The 22021-nt window shown below is 40.6% G+C and overlaps 1 protein-coding gene across 1 annotated transcript in view; it reads right to left on the minus strand.

Moving 5' to 3' along the window:
- The window catches only part of PRKCG (protein kinase C gamma), a 634337-nt gene that overhangs the window by 229859 nt on the left and 382457 nt on the right, over positions 1-22021 (minus strand). The window contains 2 exon segments of the mRNA XM_040434717.1: positions 8689-8820; positions 11865-11976. Of these exon segments, the coding sequence (XP_040290651.1) occupies positions 8689-8820; positions 11865-11976 (244 nt within the window).

Genomic DNA, 22021 nt, shown 5'->3' on the forward strand with positions numbered 1-22021 from the left:
GCGTTGCGTGAAAATCGCAGCATGTTCTATATTCTGTGTTTTTCACTCAATGCAGGCCCCATAGAAATGAATGGGTCTGAGTGAAAATCGCAAGCATCAGCAAGCAAGTGCAGATGCGGTGCGATTTTCACGCATGGTTGTTAGGAGATGATGGGGATGAGCAACCCCATTAAAGTCTAATCACTGTATTATTTTCCCTTATAACATGGTTATAAGGGAAAATAATAGCATTCCTAATACAGAATGCTTACTAAAAATGTGCCTTGAGGGGTTAAAAAAATAAAATACAATTTACTCACCTCATCCACTTGTTTGCACAGCCAGCATCGTCTTCTTTCTTCTTCTTTCAGGACCTGCAAAAGGACCATTGATGACTTAATCGCGCTGACCACGTGGTGAGCGTGGTTACATCAGCGCAAGTCCTGCTGAATGAAGATAGAAGGATCTTCTATCTTCATTCAGCAGGACCTGCAGTGACGTCACTGCGCTCACCACGTGGTGAGCGCGATTATGTCATCAAAGGTCCTTTTGCAGATCCTAATAGAAGAATAAAAAAGACGATGCTGGCTGTGCGAACAAGTGGATGAGGTTAGTTATTATTATTATTTTTTAACCCCTCAAGGCACATTTTATTAAGCATTCTGTATTAAGACCATGTTATAAGGGAAAATAATAAAATGAATAGAACACCTAACCCAAACCCTAACTTCAGTAAAGATGTCCGGGTTCGGGTCTGGGTACCACATTCAGTTTTTTCTCACGCGCGTGCAAAACACATTGCAAAAACTAAACATCGGAACGCAATCGCAGTCAAAACTGACTGCAATTGCGTGCCTACTCGTGCGGTTTTTACGCAATGCACACGCGACGCATCCGGAGCAAATCTAGGATGCCCATGTGAAAGAGGCCTAACAGGAATGCAAAGCTGACTGAACACAGAGCCCAAAACAGTAACCAGGAAACAAAATCACAGGCAAAAACAAGGCTTAAATCCACTGTCTGGCTCTGGAATTGGATGCCCTTGCCAGGAACCTGATTGGCTTAGCAGGCTCACAGATCAGTTGAGCAGCTACAGTTTGGCTGTTCGAGATAGCAACCCTCCTAGAACATCCTTGCACTGGATTATGGCTGGGTAAGTTCCTAACAGGTCTCTTGTAATGGAGCTGCTAAAGTGGATCGTAAGTGGAAAGAAAGGATGAGTAGTCTTTTTTATTTATTTATTTATTTATTTATTTATTGCTTTCTAACCTTCAATACCATTTTATTTATTTTATTTATTTCTTTCTTTATTTGTTTATTATTTCTAAAACTGGATAACCCTTTTAAAAATGTATCAACTAATCAGCAGCTAGGTAATTCAAGCCCCACCATGGGATTGCCTCAAGACACTAAAGAATACCTACTTCTGGGCTGGCTTATTCTGAATTTGCCTCTGAAACTTAGGGACTGCAAATTTGGGACTGTTCACAACTATGCATATGTACACTTTCTCCTCTAAATACAGCAAAACCCCTTTAATCAGAAATGGACACAGATAAGTGAGGACTTATATGCAATAACAGCATGGTGGCCTCATTGTGTCTACCCATATTGTGTATTTAAATGGGTTGTAAAGAATTATGAAAACCTGGCTGCTTTCTACCAAAAACAGTGCCACCTCCATTCACAGGTTGTGTATGGTATTGCAGATCCACTCCATGCACTTCAGTGGAACATAGGTACGATACAAGGCACACCCCATGGACAGGTTTGACTCTACTTCTTAAAAACAAGCAACCAGTTTTTTTTAGTTTGTTTGTTTTTAAATTTTGTACAACACCCTAAACTATAATGTGTACAACTACTTTAATATGTGAACTTGGACATTTGGTTTTATAACTGTTTGATCTAGGGCAGTAAATAGGTTAATATACTAAGCAGGATACTTATTTTAAGTTGTTTTTAACACTCAACATTTATCTACATTTCCGTGGTGTTTCATGCCTCATTTCTATTGCTCAAGAACACCCAGGCTAGCTTTTCTTTATAGTTTTTTTTTTTAGCCATAAGCTTCTCTATATACCTTTCCCAACAAAAAAAAAAAATAAGTTTACATGGTAGCAAGGGGTATGGTTTGGGGGCATTGTTTAAAAGAGTGTTAGTTGACTCCAAAGGTTTGATCATATTTTCAGTTTTGTGACATTTAGAAAAATATTTTTTTCCCTGTCATTTTAATATAAAGTACAACCAAAAATTATGTACTGACCATTTGTGTGAACAAGTGTAATGAATGAGCTGCCAGGAAGAAGAAATTAACCACAAAACAAGGAAATATACATTCGTTCATGTTAGGGTTCGGTCACATTTTATTTATTTTACTCACTTATATAGCGATGACATATTCCGCAGCGCTTTACAGACATCCCCAATAGAGCTCAGAATCTAGGTTCCCTATAAATTTGTCAGGAAATCGGAGCACCCAGAAGAAACCCACACAAACACAATGAAAACAAATAAACTCCATGCAGGACCAGCACAGCAAGGCACCAGTGCTAACCACTGAGGCACCATGTTTCCCAGAGGCTCAATTAGAAGCTTCCAAAGCAAACTCCATAAAAAAATGTAGGGCAAAAGAGCACAACATGCTGCACTTTTTAGTCAGTATCACCTATCAAAAATTACGTCTACTAAAAGAACTTTATTGAATAAATAATAAAATATGTAGATAATATATACACATCAATTAACAGCAATGAATGTTCCAAGAGAGGACAAGAAGGTCGCCATGACATCAGTCGTGTCAAATCCAAACATCATAAGTAGAATTAGAAATAAACCCAACACAAGTATTAATCATATAAAGAACTACAAAATCAGAGCCCAATTAAGTACATACAACATGGTGTTGGAGATAACATCATATTAAAAGTACAAAACCACAAATGTATGGACTACCGACCAATATGGCGGTACCCCTCTCCCAACGCCGTTTCGCCAAAGAGGCTTCTTCAGGTAAAATGCTGGACTTTCTAATGAAAACCAGATCCCATTATAGTCAATAGCCAGCACTCGACTTTTTTTGGGACTTCCATAGTGAAGAATGGAGATTGCTCTCCTTTCACTTTGAGGGATACATCCTAGAGACAGGTAAAACCCAGGAGTACATTACATATGGGTTTTGTGTTCTTATTAGAGACAAATTTGGGTCTCTCTCATCTACTTATCTCTATCTCTTTCTGTCTCTGTAATGTAGGTGGACTCTTCCTAGAGCTGGCCTCCCCACTAAACTAGGTAATCAGGGGAGAAAGGTCATTGGTAATAGAGGTGACCAAGAACCCAATGATCACTTTGATTGAGCTCCAGACATCCTGTGTACAGGTAGGAGAAACTTACAGATGGTCAACCATCACTACAGCACTCCACCAATCTGGGCTTTATGACAAAGTGGCCAGAAAGTAGCCACCCCTCAGTAAAAGACACATGAAAACTTGCCAGGAGTTTGCAAAAAATAACCTAAAGGACTCTTAGACTGTGAGAAAGAAGATTCTATGGTCTGATGAAGCCAATATTGAACTTTTGGCTTCAATTCTAAGCATGAAGTCTGGAGAAAACCAGGAACGGATCATCACGGTCCTCTTATGAAAGGTCCATTTCAAGTCACTATCTATGTTAAAAATAATTCAGAAATCTTGATGTTTTTACACTGACCTCTGAGCCTTATAATTACCTGATACTTCCATTTCTGTAGAGATCACTATTCAGCAATCATCTCATTAAAATCACTGGCAGGATTACAATAAAAGATAATACCTATGTTGGAAGCAGATGCACAGGATTCACAAACGACAGTAGCTTATGAGGTCATCTGCACCCCCTCCTTGTACAGATCACAGAGCATGCCCACAATACTATCCCATAGAAGTCAATGAGGGTAATTTATTTCTCCTACGCCATGTTTTATAGCGTAAAAAAAGTAATTGTGCCTAAATTTAGGTGCCTGTGGTGTTTCTACCATGCTGTCGTCACTTTCCCAAGAAGGGGGCATGCCAGATTTGTGGTATAAATGAAGACAGATTTCTGTTTATGTGCATGGACTGTAGGAGGATGGACCTAATTTATTACCAGTGCAGCACTGGGACTATCACAGACGGGGAATATCATAGACAGGAGTAAAATGCTGGTCTATAATAAATTCCATCCCAGGTGTTATTTCCAAACTAAAGGTCCTTGTGGTCCAAATGGCTAAAATTTCTGAAGTCCTGCTAACAGTAAATGGCTACCCTCCTGATTATGTACAAAAACTACAATACAAAAATCTACAATAAAATGTAAAAAAAATGTGTGTCAATGTCCAGTTTTAATAAGCAAAAAATGTAGGTGAGACGTTTCCTTTAATTGAAGGCTAGCAGCCTGCTTGAGGGCAACACATAGGTCCCTATTTGTTACATCATGTCATACACTGATCATTACATTATTTATAACTGACATATGCTGCATTTATTTTCCTAGCAATTGTTTCCTTTTCCTTTTTGCATTTCATTTAAATCATTTACTATGTGGAACAGCAGATGGCTTCTGAACATTTCTGTATTTATAATGTGACATATATTTAATACACAGGTGTACAGTGTTAACATCTGTCTCTCTACAAGTCCTTATTCAGTTCACATTACTATCAAGACTTATATTGCTACTTTTATTTTTATTGTTACAGTGAAAAAATCAGGGCAGATTAGTAATGCCTCCATTCTTTTGTTTTCAACTTGCATGCATTTGTTTTCGGCCCCTTGTACTCTGATACCCCTAAATAAGATTCAGTATGACTGATTGCCTTCAGAAGTCACCTAATTAGTATGTAAATAGAGTCTATGTGTAATTTATTCTGAGTATAACTTCAGCTGTTCTGTGAAGGCCTCAGAGGTTTGTTAGAGAAAATTTGTGATCAAATAGCACCATGAAAACCAAGGAACACACCAGACAGGTCAGGGATAAAGTTGTGGAGTGTAAATCAGGGTTATGTCATAAAAAAAAAAATACCCCAAGCTCTGAACATCTCACGGACCATTGTTCAATCCATGTGGCCGAGCGTCTTAAACTAGGATGAAATAGCAGCTGACAAGATAGTGTTGCAGGGTGCCCATCAAAGGACAAAGATAGCTCCTTCTGTCTAACCTCTCAAGGGGCTGTGATTGATTGCAACATCCGAGGTGTTATCTCCAATCCCAGCAGCGAGAGAAGGATGCCAGCTCTGCAATAATGAGTCCAGCTGAATCTGCGGCATCATCTTGACCTACTATTATGGAACTGAATATTAACTGCCTGAGTTCAGTGATATAATAGTATGTCACTGACTAGGACGGGTTTAATAAACTAAGTTGAGTAGAGTCTTTCAAATGGTGTGTTCATTTTAGTTTCAATATTTAATTAATTTACACAGCGCTTACATATACAACAGAGATTGTCATCACTCATCTCAGTCTCTATCCCCATTGTGCTCACAATCTGACTATTTAGATATATTGTATGGAATACAGTTTTTTTTAAGGTAAATCTCACATTTTTATCTACTACTGTTATTGGTTGGAGCTCTGTGTTTTACTTTCCTTTTCCATAAAGTGAAGTGACGTCCAACGTTCCTAGAATATAATCCTCCTCCCACTTTATACCTCTCAATAATTGCAAAATATGCTTAGTGTCCTTCAAGTATGTTGGGAGTTTCTGAACACAGCTTTGTAAAAGGACATCCACATATTTTGATAGATTTGAAGTAAGGCCACCAATATCACAATAATAATAATAACACCAATACAGTGAAAGGGAGGGTACATTTAAGCGGATCATCATTGGGACGTCCTGAAACAGGACAAAATAATAGGTGAAAAGATACCGGAATACCCAATATTTACATTTAGGAAAGCACGGAACTTAGTGAACCTTATAGCTCCATCCATACAGTCAAACCAATCAATGACTACCAAAAATGGACACAAAGTAAATAAAAAAGGTTTCTTCCCATGCAAAATGTGTAATAATTGCCGATTGGCACAACATAAAGACCCCGTTTTAGAAATAAAGAATGGATCAGACTCATTTAAAATTGAAAATCATCTTACATGTAATACAAAGGGGGTTATTTATTACATCAAATGTCCTTGTGGGAAATTATATGTAGGGAGAACAAAACGACCACTAAAAATAAGAATAAGAGAACATGTTTAGAAAACAAATTTGAAGGCCACCCCCTATCACGCCACTTCATGGAAAATCATGGAGGAAAATTCCAAGGTTCGTTTTTTAGAGGGATCGAAAAAGTAAAATTTGATGTAAGAGGTAGAGATGAGATAAAACAAATGTCAAGATGTGAGGGCAGATGGATATATAAATTAAATAGTCTGGCACCAAAAGGATTAAATCAAGAAATAGAGCTGTTTGCGTTCCAATAGGAATATGGTCAATTAAAACTAAAAATAAAAATGCAAATCCATTAGACAGTACATATGGGCAAAGATATAGTATGAAAATGACTGCTTATTACAAACCGGATTCCAAAAAATTTGGGACACTAAACAAATTGTGAATAAAAACTGAATGCAATGATGTGGAGATGGCAAATATCAATATTTTATTTGTAATAGAACGTAGCTGACAGATCAAACGTTTAATCCGAGTAAATGTATCATTTTAAAGGAAAAATACGTTGATTCCAATTTTCACAGTGTCAACAAATCCCCAAAAAGTTGGGACAAGTAGCAATAAGAGGCTGGAAAAAGTAAATTTGAGCATAACGAAAAGCTGGAAGACCAATTAACACTAATTAGGTCAATTGGCAACATGATTGGGTATAAAAAGAGCTTCTCAGAGTGGCAGTGTCTCTCAGAAGCCAAGATGGGTAGAGGATCACCAATTCCCACAATGTTGCGCAGAAAGATAGTGGAGCAATATCAGAAAGGTGTTACCCAGCGAAAAATTGCAAAGACTTTGCATCTATCATCATCAACTGTGCATAACATAATCCAAAGATTCAGAGAATCTGGAACAATCTCTGTGCGTAAGGGTCAAGGCCGTAAAACCATACTGGATGCCCGTGATTTCCGGGCCCTTAAACGACACTGCATCACAAACAGGAATGCTACTGTAAAGGAAATCACAGAATGGGCTCAGGAATACTTCCAGAAACCATTGTCAGTGAACACAATCCACCGTGCCATCCGCCGTTGCCAGCTGAAATTCTACAGTGCAAAGAAGAAGCCATTTCTAAGCAAGATCCACAAGCTCAGGCATTTTCACTGGGCCAGGGATCATTTAAAATGGAGTGTGGCAAAATGGAAGACTTTTCTGTGGTCAGACGAGTCACGATTCGAAGTTCTTTTTGGAAATCTGGGACGCCATGTCATCCGGACCAAAGAGGACAAGGACAACCCAAGTTGTTATCAACGCTCAGTTCAGAAGCCTGCATCTCTGATGGTATGGGGTTGCATGAGTGCGTGTGGCATGGGCAGCTTGCATGTCTGGAAAGGCACCATCAATGCAGAAAAATATATTCGGGTTCTAGAACAACATATGCTCCCATCCAGACGTCATCTCTTTCAGGGAAGACCCTGCATTTTTCAACAAGATAATGCCAGACCACATTCTGCATCAATCACAACATCATGGCTGCGTAGGAGAAGGATCTGGGTACTGAAATGGCCAGTCTGCAGTCCAGATCTTTCACCTATAGAGAACATTTGGTGCATCATAAAGAGGAAGGTGCAACAAAGAAGGCCCAAGACGATTGAACAGTTAGAGGCCTGTATTAGACAAGAATGGGAGAGCATTCCTATTTCTAAACTTGAGAAACTGGTCTCCTCGGTCCCCAGACGTCTGTTGAGTGTTGTAAGAAGAAGGGGAGATGCCACAAAGTGGTGAAAATGGCCTTGTCCCAACTTTTTGGGGATTTGATGATCACATTGAAATTCTGATTCAACATATTTTTCCCTTAAAATGGTACATTTTCTCAGTTTAAACTTTTGTTCCGTGATTTATGTTCTATTCTGAATAAAATATTAGAAGTTGGCACCTCCACATCATTGCATTCAGTTTTTATTCACGATTTGTATAGTGTCCCAACTTTTTTGGAATCCGGTTTGTAATAGGAATGGACATGTATGGGGCAAAGATGGAGAAAATTATCCCTTTGATGAATTAACTATCCAAAGGAAAGGGAGAATGGAATTTATAATGAACTCAGAACTGCAGAATGAAGAGATAGAGCTGAAAATTAATGGGGCAATGAGTTGCTATGGAACATCGCGCTCCTATAAAGAGCTGAACTGAGCTATCTTCTCCCTTCTTTATGTCCATAACGACAGGTACATCTCTTTAATTGTTGAATCTTCTATACTCTAGGGTAAGGTGCCATAATGTGTGTGGTTACTACTTTGTATTTCTTAAGACGTATGTTCTAATCAATCCTGATATTAAAAGCTCCACAAAACCCAGTGCTGTCAGGCCATTTAGCATGGTCGTCAGACAGTCTCCCTGTATAATTTTATTTGTGGGGCTGGATATTTTTGGGAATGATGTAAAGGTTAAAGTGGGCCCGCTATTGATTCTCCGTTCAGGAAAGTTTTTTTAGATGGGCCTGTTTCATAACTCCTTGCGGGAAGTTTTTTTGTTATGTGTAAGTGTTGTATGTGTGCAAAGTGTCTGTGTAGTTCTGCTGCATACCTGTTACTTGAAACTCTTCATCATTAATTGCTTCCACCCGCATGCGCATCCGACCACGGCGTTCAGTGTGATCTACCCCACAAAGACTAGGCACACTCTGAACACAACGTTTGTGTACATTCATCTCACAGCCTGTAGGAAGACAACACATTGTTAATGCAATTTGTTGGTGACCTATGAACATTAAAGGGGTTGTGCATAAATAGGGGGGTTTTGGAAACCCCCCTGTTCTGCAGAACCTGCAAAGAGAAGATGATTTACCTGCTTCCCGGAACCAGCTCATCGCTCCTTCTCCCAGCCTGTGATGTTCCTCTGGGCTCCAACTATACCAACATCTGGTTTTACATCTCCACAGCCAATCACAGGCCACGGAGGTATCAGGCTCCCCTTGCGAACATGTGGCTATTTGTCATGATGCAAATGGGAGCCTGACACCTCCGCAGTCTGTGATTGGCTGTAGCTATGTCAAACTGGATGTTGACATCGCTGAAGCCCCTGAGGATCATCTCAGGCTAGGGTAAGAAGGATGAGGGAGCTGGCACCGGGAAGTAGGTAAGTCTTCTTCCTTTTTCAGGTCCAGCAGAATGGGAGGGTTTGCCACCCCCCATTCTTGCACAACCCCTTTAATGGTATGTTCACACAACATGTATTTGTCACTGAATCTGGAGCAGAATCTAGGGCAGAATTCTGGGGCTGATCCTCAGATCTCTACATGGTACTGCAGGTTGAATGTCACTTATCAGAATGTGGATTAACCCCACTTAATGTAGCTAATCCACATGGGGACATCTACCATAGTTTCCATGTTGAAACAGACACAGACTTCATATCCTTATGTACGGCAGTGTGGATTGTCATTGACAATGGGGGAAAGATTCCGAGCAGATTTCACATGGATCTAGGAGCAGGAATCTGCATGGAAAACCTGCTGTGTAAACATGGCCTAAGAATATGGCCACATGTAGCAGGTCTGCTGTGGAAAATCCACATGTATCTGGTGGAAATCTGATGTGGCAAAATTTGCACCACATACGTAGTGTGGATTTTGATGAGCAGAATTCACATTTTACATCGCAGAAATCCTCAGCATAAATGCCAACATGCCACTGAGGGGGCAGCAGTTTAAAGCAGGGCACGGGAATCTATGACTCCCATCCCCACCGTTCTGCCTCAAAGGCTGCAGTCCAGTAGCCTATGAGGTAGTAGAATGGCACAGGAGGTGGTAACAACATCATCGCAACCTTCTGGGCTTGATCTCATTGTCCTGAAGCAGGCGTTCATTACCACTATCAATACAGGGGAAATTATATAATGGGTGGTCTACGGGATGAAGGGCATTATGTATACGAACACTCTAGGGGGCATTTTACTACAGGGAAACTATGAGGGGGGAGCATTATATATACTATCGCTTCATGTGAGCTTTTAACTACAGGTGGATTACAGGGAGAAATCATTATATTACTACCACTACAAGGGACATTATACTACAGGGGGAGAGCATTATATATACCACCAATACAGGGGGCATCATACTATGGGGGGACCATGGGGGTAGATATATATATACTACCACTAAAGGGGGCATTTAATACAGGGGGACTACTGGGAGGGTGAAAGCATTATATATATTAGGGCTACAGAGGAGCATTATACTACAGGAAGGTGAGAGCAGTGAGAACATTATATGTACTAGCACTACAGTGGGACATTATACTACAGCGCGGTGAAAGCACTATACATACTAGCACTACAGGGGGACATTATACTTCAGATGAGAGCATTATACATACTAGAACTAAAGGGGGCATAATAATACAGAGGGCACAATGGGGTGAGGACATTATACACACTGGCATTACACATGGGGGGGGGGGATAATATTGCAGGCCAAACCACCAGGTGGCATTATAAGGGGCACTACAGGATTGGGCATTATAATACATACCAGAGCACTACAGGAGGCATTGTGATACAGGCTAGAGCAATATAGGGGCATAATGATACAGCGGGCATTACAGGGGGAATTATAATACAGTGGGGGTTTATAATAACTGGGACTACTACAGGGACCATTATAACTATTGGACACACTAAAAGGGGTCTTATCACTACTATGGGTTCTATAGGGGTACCTTATAGAGGGTCCTTGTTATTATAAGTGGATTTACTTCTACTAGGGTCCTATGGGGGTTATATTAATACCAGGGGTACTGTGGGGGTATTATTATTATTAGGCATGATATGGAGGGTATTACTACTAATGGTGAACTCTTGGGGAGAATTCCCATTATTGGAGGCATTGTAGGGGGCACTATTACTATTTAGGGCAGTCTGTGATCACTATTACTAATAGGGGGGTCTCTGTATGGCACTGTTATTTCTGCAGTATAGTATTTGGGGGCACTGGGGAGCACAGCGTTCACAGTATTAGAAATAGCAGCAGGATAACAATGCTGGGGCACTAGGATGAGGAGGATAATTGGAAAGTGAGGAGCCTATGATCTCTGTGTGGCAAACTCGGCAGAGACATGGCTGAAAGAAGCTGTCAAGGTGGTCTGATCTCCAAATGGAGAAAATGGGGAAAGAGGAGACATCAAAAGAGATATCATTGGATGTAAGAGGTATGAACTGCTCTATTATCCTGTGTGTTTCGTAGCACTGTATATAATGGTTATCCACATATGTCTTTAACAGTAAGCTGGGGGAGTGGTTGGATTGAGAATTTGGCATGGGGGGAGGCATTTTCGCCTCAGGTAGCAGAAAGGCTAGGTACACTTCGGGCAAGGTGTGCAATGTAAGGACCTGACTGAGTGTGGGACTTCTGCAGTGCTATTGACAGCTCTGATTCCTGTTGCATAAACCTGTGCTGGGAGAACACTGAAAACACACATTTTTAATTAAGGCCTGTTCGACTCCGCCGCATATATGTGAGGAATCCGCATGTAAAACATTTGGATTTTGCTGCAGATTCCCTGCAGATTTCATCCTGCTACACTAAAGGGGTAATAATGATATCCACTGTGAGATTTAGCAACAGAAATTGACATGCTGGAATTTTTTTAAATCCGCACTGCAGATCACGTTTCCATGCAGAAACATTCAGCAGCATGTAACCCGAAAAAATACTGATGACGAAATACGTGCATTATGAACTGCTAAGAGACAGTACTTACAAGCACATTTCATTCCCTGGTGAACCATCCCATAAAGGAGAGAGCCGCAGTGATCACAGAAAGTCGGACTGCTGTAACTGTGAACCTTGAACTTATGTCGGCTACGAGGATCCTGCAAGTAAAGTAGAAGCCATAAGATAAGATCATATTACCATAGGACTGTCATGTTTTGGAGCAAATCACAGAATCATTTAAATCTGGAACAAGTGTGTTCCCTGGCACCTCAGCACATCTTTTCATATTCACACATTCACACATACAATTGGCTATTACAGCATGAAGTCAAGTCACCCTGACAGTCAAGTCACCCTGTGGATATACTTGTTTTTTGACATGAAGAAGACCTAATTGGTCTAATCTATAACACTGGGAATGCTTTTTAAAAATCCACTTAATCCACCACCGATTTGATGTGCATGGTTTGTTTCAGCGGTTAAGTACCATACATCCACCTGGTTATTGCAACTGTTACATAACTGGACTCAAAGGCATCTAGCCATACATGTAAATATCAACTCTAAGGTCAGAAATTGACTGACGTGTCTCACATAAAAGATATGTAAGATATATCATCACTGTAGCACCAGTGGGGACCACCAGAGCAGCAGAGGATAAAACGGGAAATAAATATTATTTCTCAATTATTTTATTTTATTATTTTTATCTTAAAGCATTCCCTGCTTTTATTTTTAAAGAAAATCTTGCACAACTCCTCATATTGGCCAGTTAGACATCACACCATTGGTAAGCATCAAAAGAAGTGCTACAATTCAAAACCCTAAGGATGATTTCTTTGTTAATTTTTTTATTTCAAAATGAAGTAAATTTTGCAAATCATGTGAAGAAACATTCAAACATTCCTTGAGACCGATTAGAAGATAAAATATTATGGATCAATCAATCTGTTTGTCCAGCTCTCTATGAACCAACACTCTTGACTGAAGTGTAAATTCACAAGGTCATGAAGGTAGTAAATTGTAAGTGTGAAAAAAAACATACATCCAACCAGTTAAGTATTTTACTGTGTAATGTTAATCTAAAGGAAGGCAAAAAGCACTCATGAGGTAGTAGCCAATTTTACACATTTTATGGGAAAGATTCCTTCCTGACTACAAAATCTGGCCATCAGAATAACTCCCTGGGTCATCGACCCTTCTCTAAAAATCTAGTAGCCATCACTTGTAATATTAATATGTAGCTGGCCAGCTAAGATCTAGCTAACAGGTCCTAGGTTGCTAGACCTGCCAATAACCTTAATACAGTTCCTATGTTTCTGTGTTAAAGACAAAAGCAGAGTTATTTACAGTGACTTCATGTTTGGATGTCATATAACTGTTATACAGTCCTGATCAAAAGTTTAAGACCACTTGAAAAATGGCAAAAAATCATATTTAGCATGGCTGGATCTTAACAAGGTTCCAAGTAGAGCTTCAACATGCAACAAGAAGAAATGGGAGTGAGACAAAACATTTTTTGAGCATTCAATTTAGTGAAAACAACGAATAAACTGAAACAGGCTGTTTTTCAGCTGATTAAAAGTTTAGGACCACACCTCCAAAAAAAAACGAAACCCCCCCAAAACAGAAATCCAACTTCCAAATATGAACTCAGTAATGAGTAGCTCCGCCGTTATTGTTTATCACTTCAAAAATTTGTTTTGGCATGCTTGATGCAAGCGTTTCCATGAGGTGAGTGGGAACATTTCTCCAAGTGGTGAAGATGGCCGCACGAAGGCCATCTACTGTCTGGAACTGTTGTCCATTTTTGTAAACTTCCCTTGCCATCCATCCACAAAGGTTCTCAATTGGATTTAGATCAGGGAAACACGCAGGATGGGCCAAAAGAGTGAAGTTATTCTCCTGGAAGAAGTCCCTTGTCCTGCGGGCATTGTGTACTGTAGCGTTGTCCTGTTGAAAAACCCAGTCGTTACCACACAGACGAGGGCCCTCAGTCATGAGGAATGCTCTCTGCAACATCTGGACATAGCAAGTGGCCGTTTGACTGCCCTGCACTTCCTGAAGCTCCATTGTTCCACTGAAGGAAAAAGCACCCCAGACCATTATGGCTCCCCCTCCACTGTGGCGCATAGAAAACATCTCAGGTGGGATCTGCTTGTCATGCCAGTAACGTTGGAAACCATCAGGACCATCAAGGTTAAATTTTTTCTCATCAGAGAATAAAACTTTTGCCATCTTTGAATGTCCCATGTTTGGTGTTTTCTTGCGAAGTCCAAACGAGCAGTTCTGTGGCGTTCAAGCAGATGAGGTCTTTGAAGAAGTTTTTTGTTTTTGAAGCCCTTCAGTCTCAGATGCCGTCTGATGGTTGTGGGGCTGCAGTCAGCACCAGTAAGGGCCTTAATTTGGGTTGAGGATCGTCCAGTGTCTTGACAGACAGCCAATTGAATCCACCGGCTCAGTGCTGATGAAATTTTTTGGGGTCTTCCCCTTGACTTTTTTGTTCCATAACCCACAGGATCATTTAAGAAATGCCAAATGACTGTCTTACTGCGTCCCACCTCAGCAGCGATGGCGTGCTGTGAGAGACCCTGCATATGCAGTTCAACAACCTGACCACGTTCAAAAAGGGAGAGTTTTTTTTGCCTTTGCCATCACAACGTGTGACTACCTGACAGAAAATGACAATAAATCCACATCTTTGCACAGATTTGGCCTATTAAAGGCATGTGGTCCTAAACTTTTGATCAGCTGAAAAACAGCCTGTTTCAGTTTATTCGTTGTTTTCATTAAATTGAATGCTCAAAAAATGTTTTGTCTCACTCTCATTTCTTCTTGTTGCATGTTGAAGCTCTACTTGAAACCTTGTTAAATATGATTTTTTGCCATTTTTCAAGTGGTCTTAAACTTTTGATCAGGACTGTATATACACTGAACAAAAATATAAATGCAACACTTTTGGTTTTGCTCCCGTTTTGCATGAGCTGAACTCTACAGTACATACACAAAAGACCCATTACATATTGTTCAAAAATCTGTCTAAATCTGTGTTAGTGAGCACTTCTCCTTTGCCGAGATAATCCATCCCACCTGATTAGACAGCATGAATATTGCACAGGTGTGCCTTAGACTGCCTACAATAAAAGGCCTCTATAAACAAACAATATTTGAGAGTATTTGGGTCTTTTGTGTATGTAGAAAATGTTTCAGATCTTTGAGTTCAGCTCATGCAAAATAGGAGCAAAACCAAAAGTGTTGCGTTTATATTTTATATTTTTGTTCAGTGTATATTGTGTTCACAGAAGCAGAAAAGATAATAAGCCTTTAAGATTCATTATATGTATGTGAGGTAAGCTCAATGGCACAGCAGAAACAACAGAAAACATAGAGTTAAACTGTTGTCGCTGGGCAGGAGTCTAGACCAATCACAGCCAGCCTCACATACAGCAGGAGTCTTGGCCAATCACAGCCAGCCTCACACACAGCCTGTGGGGGAAATTCCCTAGCAGGAGCTGCTAGAAATTATTATTCACCAGAGAGAGAAGCTGAACAGACATTCACTCCACTAAGAGCTGTGTTTTATGGAAGCAGAGAGGCCAAAATAGATATTTAAAACAGTTATATAATGTTCCTACTGTTAATATAGTGATTAGAACTGTATACTGAACCAGTTATATGTGTGTTTACTTATAGTTCCACCAATTGCAAACTACAAAGTTCACAAATTCCATATTGCAATTAGAGATGTCCCGAGCTATTCGCCGGCGAACAGTTCCCGGCGAACATAGCTTGTTCGCGTTCGCCGTGGCGGGCGAACATATGCGATGTTTGGTCCACCCCCTCCCTATACATCATCATTGAGCAAACTTTGACCCTGTACCTCACAGTCAGCAGACACATTCCAGCCAATCAGCATACCCTCCCTCCCAGACCCTCCCACCTCCTATCAAAAAGCAAGGACAGCATCCATCTTAGATTCATTCTGAAGCTGCAGTGTCACAAATTTGACTAAGTTGTGATCACAATGCGATTAATACAGGTTATATTAATTGCATTGCAAATTCAACTTAGAGCTGGGTTCCTAATGGTTGTATTGCTAGAATATAACGAAGATTGAGAATATAGTGCTATATTCGTTATATATTCGTCAATTCTAGCAATACAACCATTAGGAACTCAGATCTAAGTTGTAATCGCAATGCGATTAATACAGGTTATATTAATCACATTGCAAATTCAACTTAGAGCTGGGTTCCTAATGGTTGTATATTGCTAGAATATAACGAAGATTGAGAATATAGTGCTATAATCGTTATATTCGTCAATTCTAGCAATACAACCATTTGGAACACAGATCTAAGTTGTAATCGCAACGCGATTAATACAGGTTATATTAATTGCATTGCAAATTCAACTTAGTGCTGGGTTCCGAATGGTTGTATATTTCTAGAATATATAGAAGATTGAGAATATAGTGCTATAATTGTTATATTCGTCAATTCTAGCAATACAACCATTAGGAACTTAGCTCTAAGTTGAATTCGCAATGCGATTAATGCAGGTTATGTTAATCGCATTGCGAATTCAACTTACCACACTCTGCGTCAACTACGTAATTTTCCATGGGAGTTTTGTCATGGATCCCCCTCCGGCATGCCACAGTCCAGGTGTTAGTCCCCTTGAAACAACTTTTCCATCACTATTGTGGCCAAAAAGAGTCCCTGTGTGTTTTAAAATTTGCCTGTCTATTAAAGTCTATGGCGGTTCACCCGGTTCTCCCGTTCGCGAACATTTGCGGAAATTCGCGTTCGCCGTTCGCGAACGGAAAATTTTATGTTCGCGACATCTCTAATTGCAATCCAAATTGCATACAACCATACCAGATCATACTCAACCAATCTGCAAATAGTTACTGCGAACTGCATACTGCAAATTGCGACCAAATTCAGCAAGTAGAACTAATTAGTTAGACCTCAGATATACCTCTCAGAGAGATCATAAAGTGATAAAATAACTTAAAGTGAGAGTACAGATACTCAAGAGAGAAATATATTCACCATGTTATGTTAAATGACAAGATTGAACAGTTGAACCACCATCTTATGCATACTACCATTTTGTGATATCTTTTCAACACGTGTTATGTACATGGACTATCTGCTGCAGAGGCGGCAGTGTTATATATGAAGAAAAGTTGAAGTTAATAAAGAAGCTATTTTAAGCATTTGGTGTGATCTTTAAACCTACTGTTTCCATAGAACGGCGCAAGAGGAATTACAGAGTAATAGGCAGTCTGGTTAGACTAAAAGTCAGAGATACCAAAATTCTTCTAATACCACAGCGCAAAAGGCACTTCATATAACGAAGAAATGTATCCAAGCCCCTTTATTGAAAGTAGGATCACAGCCTCCTCAGGCAAAGAGTTCGTAGTCTCACTGCTCTTACAGTTCTCTTCTCTGCAGGAACCTTCTTTCCTCTAAACATAGAGGATATTCTCTTGCCATGGTCACAGTGTAGGGTATACATAGATTATGAGAGAGATCTCTGTATTAAATTTTAATATAGTTCTACAACCCCAATTCCAAAAAGGTTGGAATGCTGTATGAAATGTAAATAAATATGAATAAAAACAGAATGCAATGATTTGCAAAGTTCGTAGACCCATATTATATTCACAATAGAACATGCAACACAACACATATCACATTTTGAAAGTAAGTAATTTTACCATTTCATGAAGAAGAAAAAACATTTAGAGCTGTATGGCAGCAAATCATATAAAAAAAAGTTGGGATAGGGGGAACAACTGGAGGAGATATGTCACATCACTGACTAAAACAGATAATATTTAAGAGGCAGAGTCTCTCAGATGGAAAGATTGTTTGAGGTTTACCAATCTAAGAAAAACTGTATCTAAAAATTGAGGAATAATTTAAGAAAAATGCTCCTCAACGTAAAATTGTGAAGACATTGAATAGCCCATCATTTACATTACATAATATCCTTATTATTGAGCAAAGCGAGCTTCAGTCAAAACTTCCTTTGAATATTGTGCAGATATTCGTCTCCGTACAGTATTCAAATGTATGGGCTCCCTCTCGAGACTTCGGCATTCGATTATCAAACTGGAAAATCATTTTAACACAGGTATCTGAAGTCAGCTTCGGTACTGGCTGGTAGCGGAGTATGGAACCAAGTTTTAAAATGGTTTTCAAGTTGAAAAGAAAATCCTGAAGTTATTTACTGAAATCCAGCAAGACTTCAGTGATAACCATTTTGCCTTAGCAGAACACATAGATTTTAATTCTCCTTACAGCATTAAAGGGTTTCTGTCACCCTGCAAAACTCATTTTTTTTTTTTTTGGATAGTTAGATTCCTCATAGTGCGATATAGGAGAATATAATGCTCTTACTTACTTTCATGCGGCCGATTCCTTATAAAACGAACTTTTATAATATGTAAATGAGGGCTCTACCAGCAAGTAGGGCGTCTACTTGCTGGTAGCTGCTGCAGAAATCCGCCCCCTCGCCGTGTTGATTGACAGGGCCAGCCGTGATCTCCTCCTCCGGCCGGCCCTGTCAGTAATTCAAAAATCGCGCGCCTCGCGTCATTCGGCGCAGGCGCTCTGAGATGAGGAGGCTCGTTACCTCAGCACTCCCTCAGTGCGCCTGCGCCGATGACATCACCGAAAGAGAAGACGTCATCGGCGCAGGCGCACTGAGGGAGTGCTGAGGAGACGAGCCTCCTCATCTCAGAGCGCCTGCGCCGAATGACGCGAGGCGCGCGATTTTTGAATTACTGACAGGGCCGGCCGGAGGAGGAGATCACGGCTGGCCCTGTCAATCAACACGGCGAGGGGGCGGATTTCTGCAGCAGCTACCAGCAAGTAGATGCCCTACTTGCTGGTAGAGAGCCCTCATTTACATATTATAAAAGTTCGTTTTATAAAGAATCGGCCGCATGAAAGTAAGTAAGAGCATTATATTCTGCTATATCGCACTATGAGCAATCTAACTATCCAAAAAAAAAAAAATGAGTTTGCAGGGTGACAGAAACCCTTTAAAATAAAGCATTTTTATAGCGACTTCAGATCTAGGATCTGAAGCTCGCTTCACTCATCCCTAAATATCATCAAAAGATTCAGAGAATCTGAGGAAATCCATGGGCGTAAAGGACAAGGCCACTGGTCAATATTGGATGCTCATCATCTATGTGCCCTCAGGCAGCACTGCATTAAAACAGGTATGATTTGGTACTGGAAATCACTGCAGGGGTTTAGGAACACTACCAAAGATCATTATCTGTGAACACAGTCCACCTTGCAATCCACAAATGCAAGGTAAAGCTATACAACAAAGAATCCATATGTCTAAATGATCAAGGAATGCTGTTGCTTCTATGGACCAAAGCTCATTTAAAACAGACTGAGGCAAAAATGAAAAACTGTAGTTAAAGAGGACCTTTCACCGATTCTTAGCCTATGAACTAAGTATACGTACATGTGGAGCGGCGCCCGGGGATCTCTCTGCACTTACTATTATCCCCGGGCGCCGCTCCGTTCTCCTGCTATGTCCTCCGGTATCTCTGTTCCCTAAGTTATGGTAGGCGGAGTCTGCCCTAGCGCTGGCCAATCGCATTGCAGAGCTCACAGCCTGGGAGAAAATAACCTCCCAGGCTGTGAGCTCTGCGCTGCGATTGGCCAGCGCTAGGGCAGACTCCGCCTACCATAACTTAGGGACTGGTATCTCCGCCTACTATAACTTAGTGAGCGGAGATACCGGAGGGCATAGCGGCAGAACGGAGCGGCGCTCGGGGATAATAGTAAGTGCAGTGAGATCCCCGGGCGCCGCTCTACATATCTGTATAGTTAGTTCATAGGGTAAGAATCGGTGAAAGGTCCTCTTTAAGTGAATCAAAATTTCTAATAATTTTTAAAAACCATGGATACCATGTTCTGCATACTCGAGTGGTGAGGAAACATCCAGCTTATCAGCACACAGATAAAAAACCTGCTTCTCTGACGGTATGGGGTTGTATTACTGCCTATGTCGTGGGCAACTATCAATGCTGACCAATATATTGAGGTTTTAAAACAACATATGCTCCCATACACATGTCTCTTTTATGGAAGGCCTACATGTTTTATCAAGACAATGCTAAACCAAATACTGCATCCAACACATGAATGGCTTCTAAGAAGAGTCTGGGTGCTGAACTGGCCTGTCTGCAGTCCAGACCTTTCACAGATAGAAAACATTTGGCGTATCATGAAATGAAAAATCCAGCAAAGAAGACCCAAAATTGTTGAGCAGCTAGAATCCTATCTCAAACAAAAATAGGACAACATTCTTCTCCAAAAAATCAAGCAACTGGTCTCCTCACTTCCTAGACATTCATAGACTGTTTTCAAAAGAAGAGGGGATGCTACACAATGATAGACATGGCCCTTTCCCAGGTTTTTTTAGATGTCTTGCTGCTATCAAGTACTAAATGAGTAAATTATTCATGAAATGGTAAAATGTCTCACTTTTAACATCTGATATGAATTCTATAATCTTTTTGTAAATAGAATATGGGTTTATGAGATCTGCAAATCATTGTATTCTGTTTATATATTTATTTACATTTTACACAACTTTTTGGGATTTAGGGTTGTACATAAAAATTAGATCACCCCTCAGATGTTTTTTTTTTCTTCTAAACTAAATAACCCTAATGTTGATAATATTTCTAGGCACCATAGTCCTGTAACACATAGAGAAGCTGCACCTCCACCTCCTAAATGCAGATGCAGAGCCTGCCAAAGTGTCTAGATGCTGTGTTTCAGCAACTAGGTGGAACCAAAGTTCAGGAGACAGTTGGGGAAGTTTTAGGAGTGAACACCACAGGTACTGGTCGGAAGAAGAGAGAGAATCTGTAAGGTGTCCTGGACTGAAAAACAGCAGAAACAGGTATCTACAGACCTAGAAAATTTTGAACTGCTGAATTCAGAGAGGAAGAGCTGTGCAACAGGCTGCAAGTTAAAGACAGTCCAGATCAGAGCATAGACTGTATGCCAGCCCCAGAACCAGGGAAGTGAACTGCAATAGAGGAACTGCCTGATCTTGACACAAACACTGGACTACAAGTCAGAATGAGTCTAAGTCATCAAAGATAAAGGACACCTGGTGTAAGAACTGTTGAATCGTATCCTAAAGAGAATGTCAGTTTTAACAAAGCTGCTATGAGAACTGCCACGTTATTGAGTGCCTGCTATGGAAGGCCATCTACCCATGGAGACAATAATCCTGTTTATACATATGTTGGGTATATATTAGGTGTGACTGGGTATAGTATAACTGGTATTACCCAGGCACCACTCAATATGATATAGTACTCTTACGGCAGTGGGCGTGGAACCATTGTGCCAACCAATGGATTTGACCTAGAGCTAAGGGCATTATCCTGGTTATTCACTGTTTATACCCTTTAACCTCTATACAGGAATCTTGACTTCGCTGCAGATAAAGTGCCAAGCTACTAAACTGTGTTTGGTCGGCTGATGACCCTCGGGGTTCAGAGACACAGGTGCAGGACACCTAGGAGTCAGTTAAAACCTTAGTCTGGGACAGGCTGAGGTCAGGACAGGTGGAGTTCTTCTAATATGGTAAACAGTCTGAGGTCAGGGAAGACAGCAAGGGATCAATACGGTAATCATGAACTGGTCAGGTCAGGCAGTGGTGAATCAAAGTCAGGAATCAGGCAGGTGTAGTACACGGAAATACAAAAAGGGACTTGCAAACTAGTCAACCTATTGCTCAGGGAAAGATACCTTACTCCAGGGTTGACATCCATTGGTTGGTGAAGATCAAGGGGTGTGCGCTAACCCTTTAACAGCCAGGAAGCATGTGCACCCAATGGGCTGACTGGAGTATTATAGCCCACACATGCAGCCCGTGGCCTGCAGCAGGAGTCAGCACATCGGATTCCAGTGAGGGGCCTGCTGCTGGAGGGCAGAGGAGGGCCAGCAGGTCCGGACCTCTGGAGCACAAATAGAAGCAGGGTAAGAGGAGTGGCACCTGCCCAAAGAAGCAGAATGGTGGTGGGCATAAGCCACTAACATAGCACTTACATTGCCTTATTGTGCTTTTGGTTTGCTTTTGTACTCTGACTTTCTTACATCTTGCCCCTTCTTTTTTCTCTCGCAAATTTTGTATCTGATA

This window comes from Bufo bufo, chromosome 1 (assembly GCF_905171765.1).
Source record: "Bufo bufo chromosome 1, aBufBuf1.1, whole genome shotgun sequence".
In the NCBI taxonomy this organism is placed as follows: domain Eukaryota; kingdom Metazoa; phylum Chordata; class Amphibia; order Anura; family Bufonidae; genus Bufo; species Bufo bufo.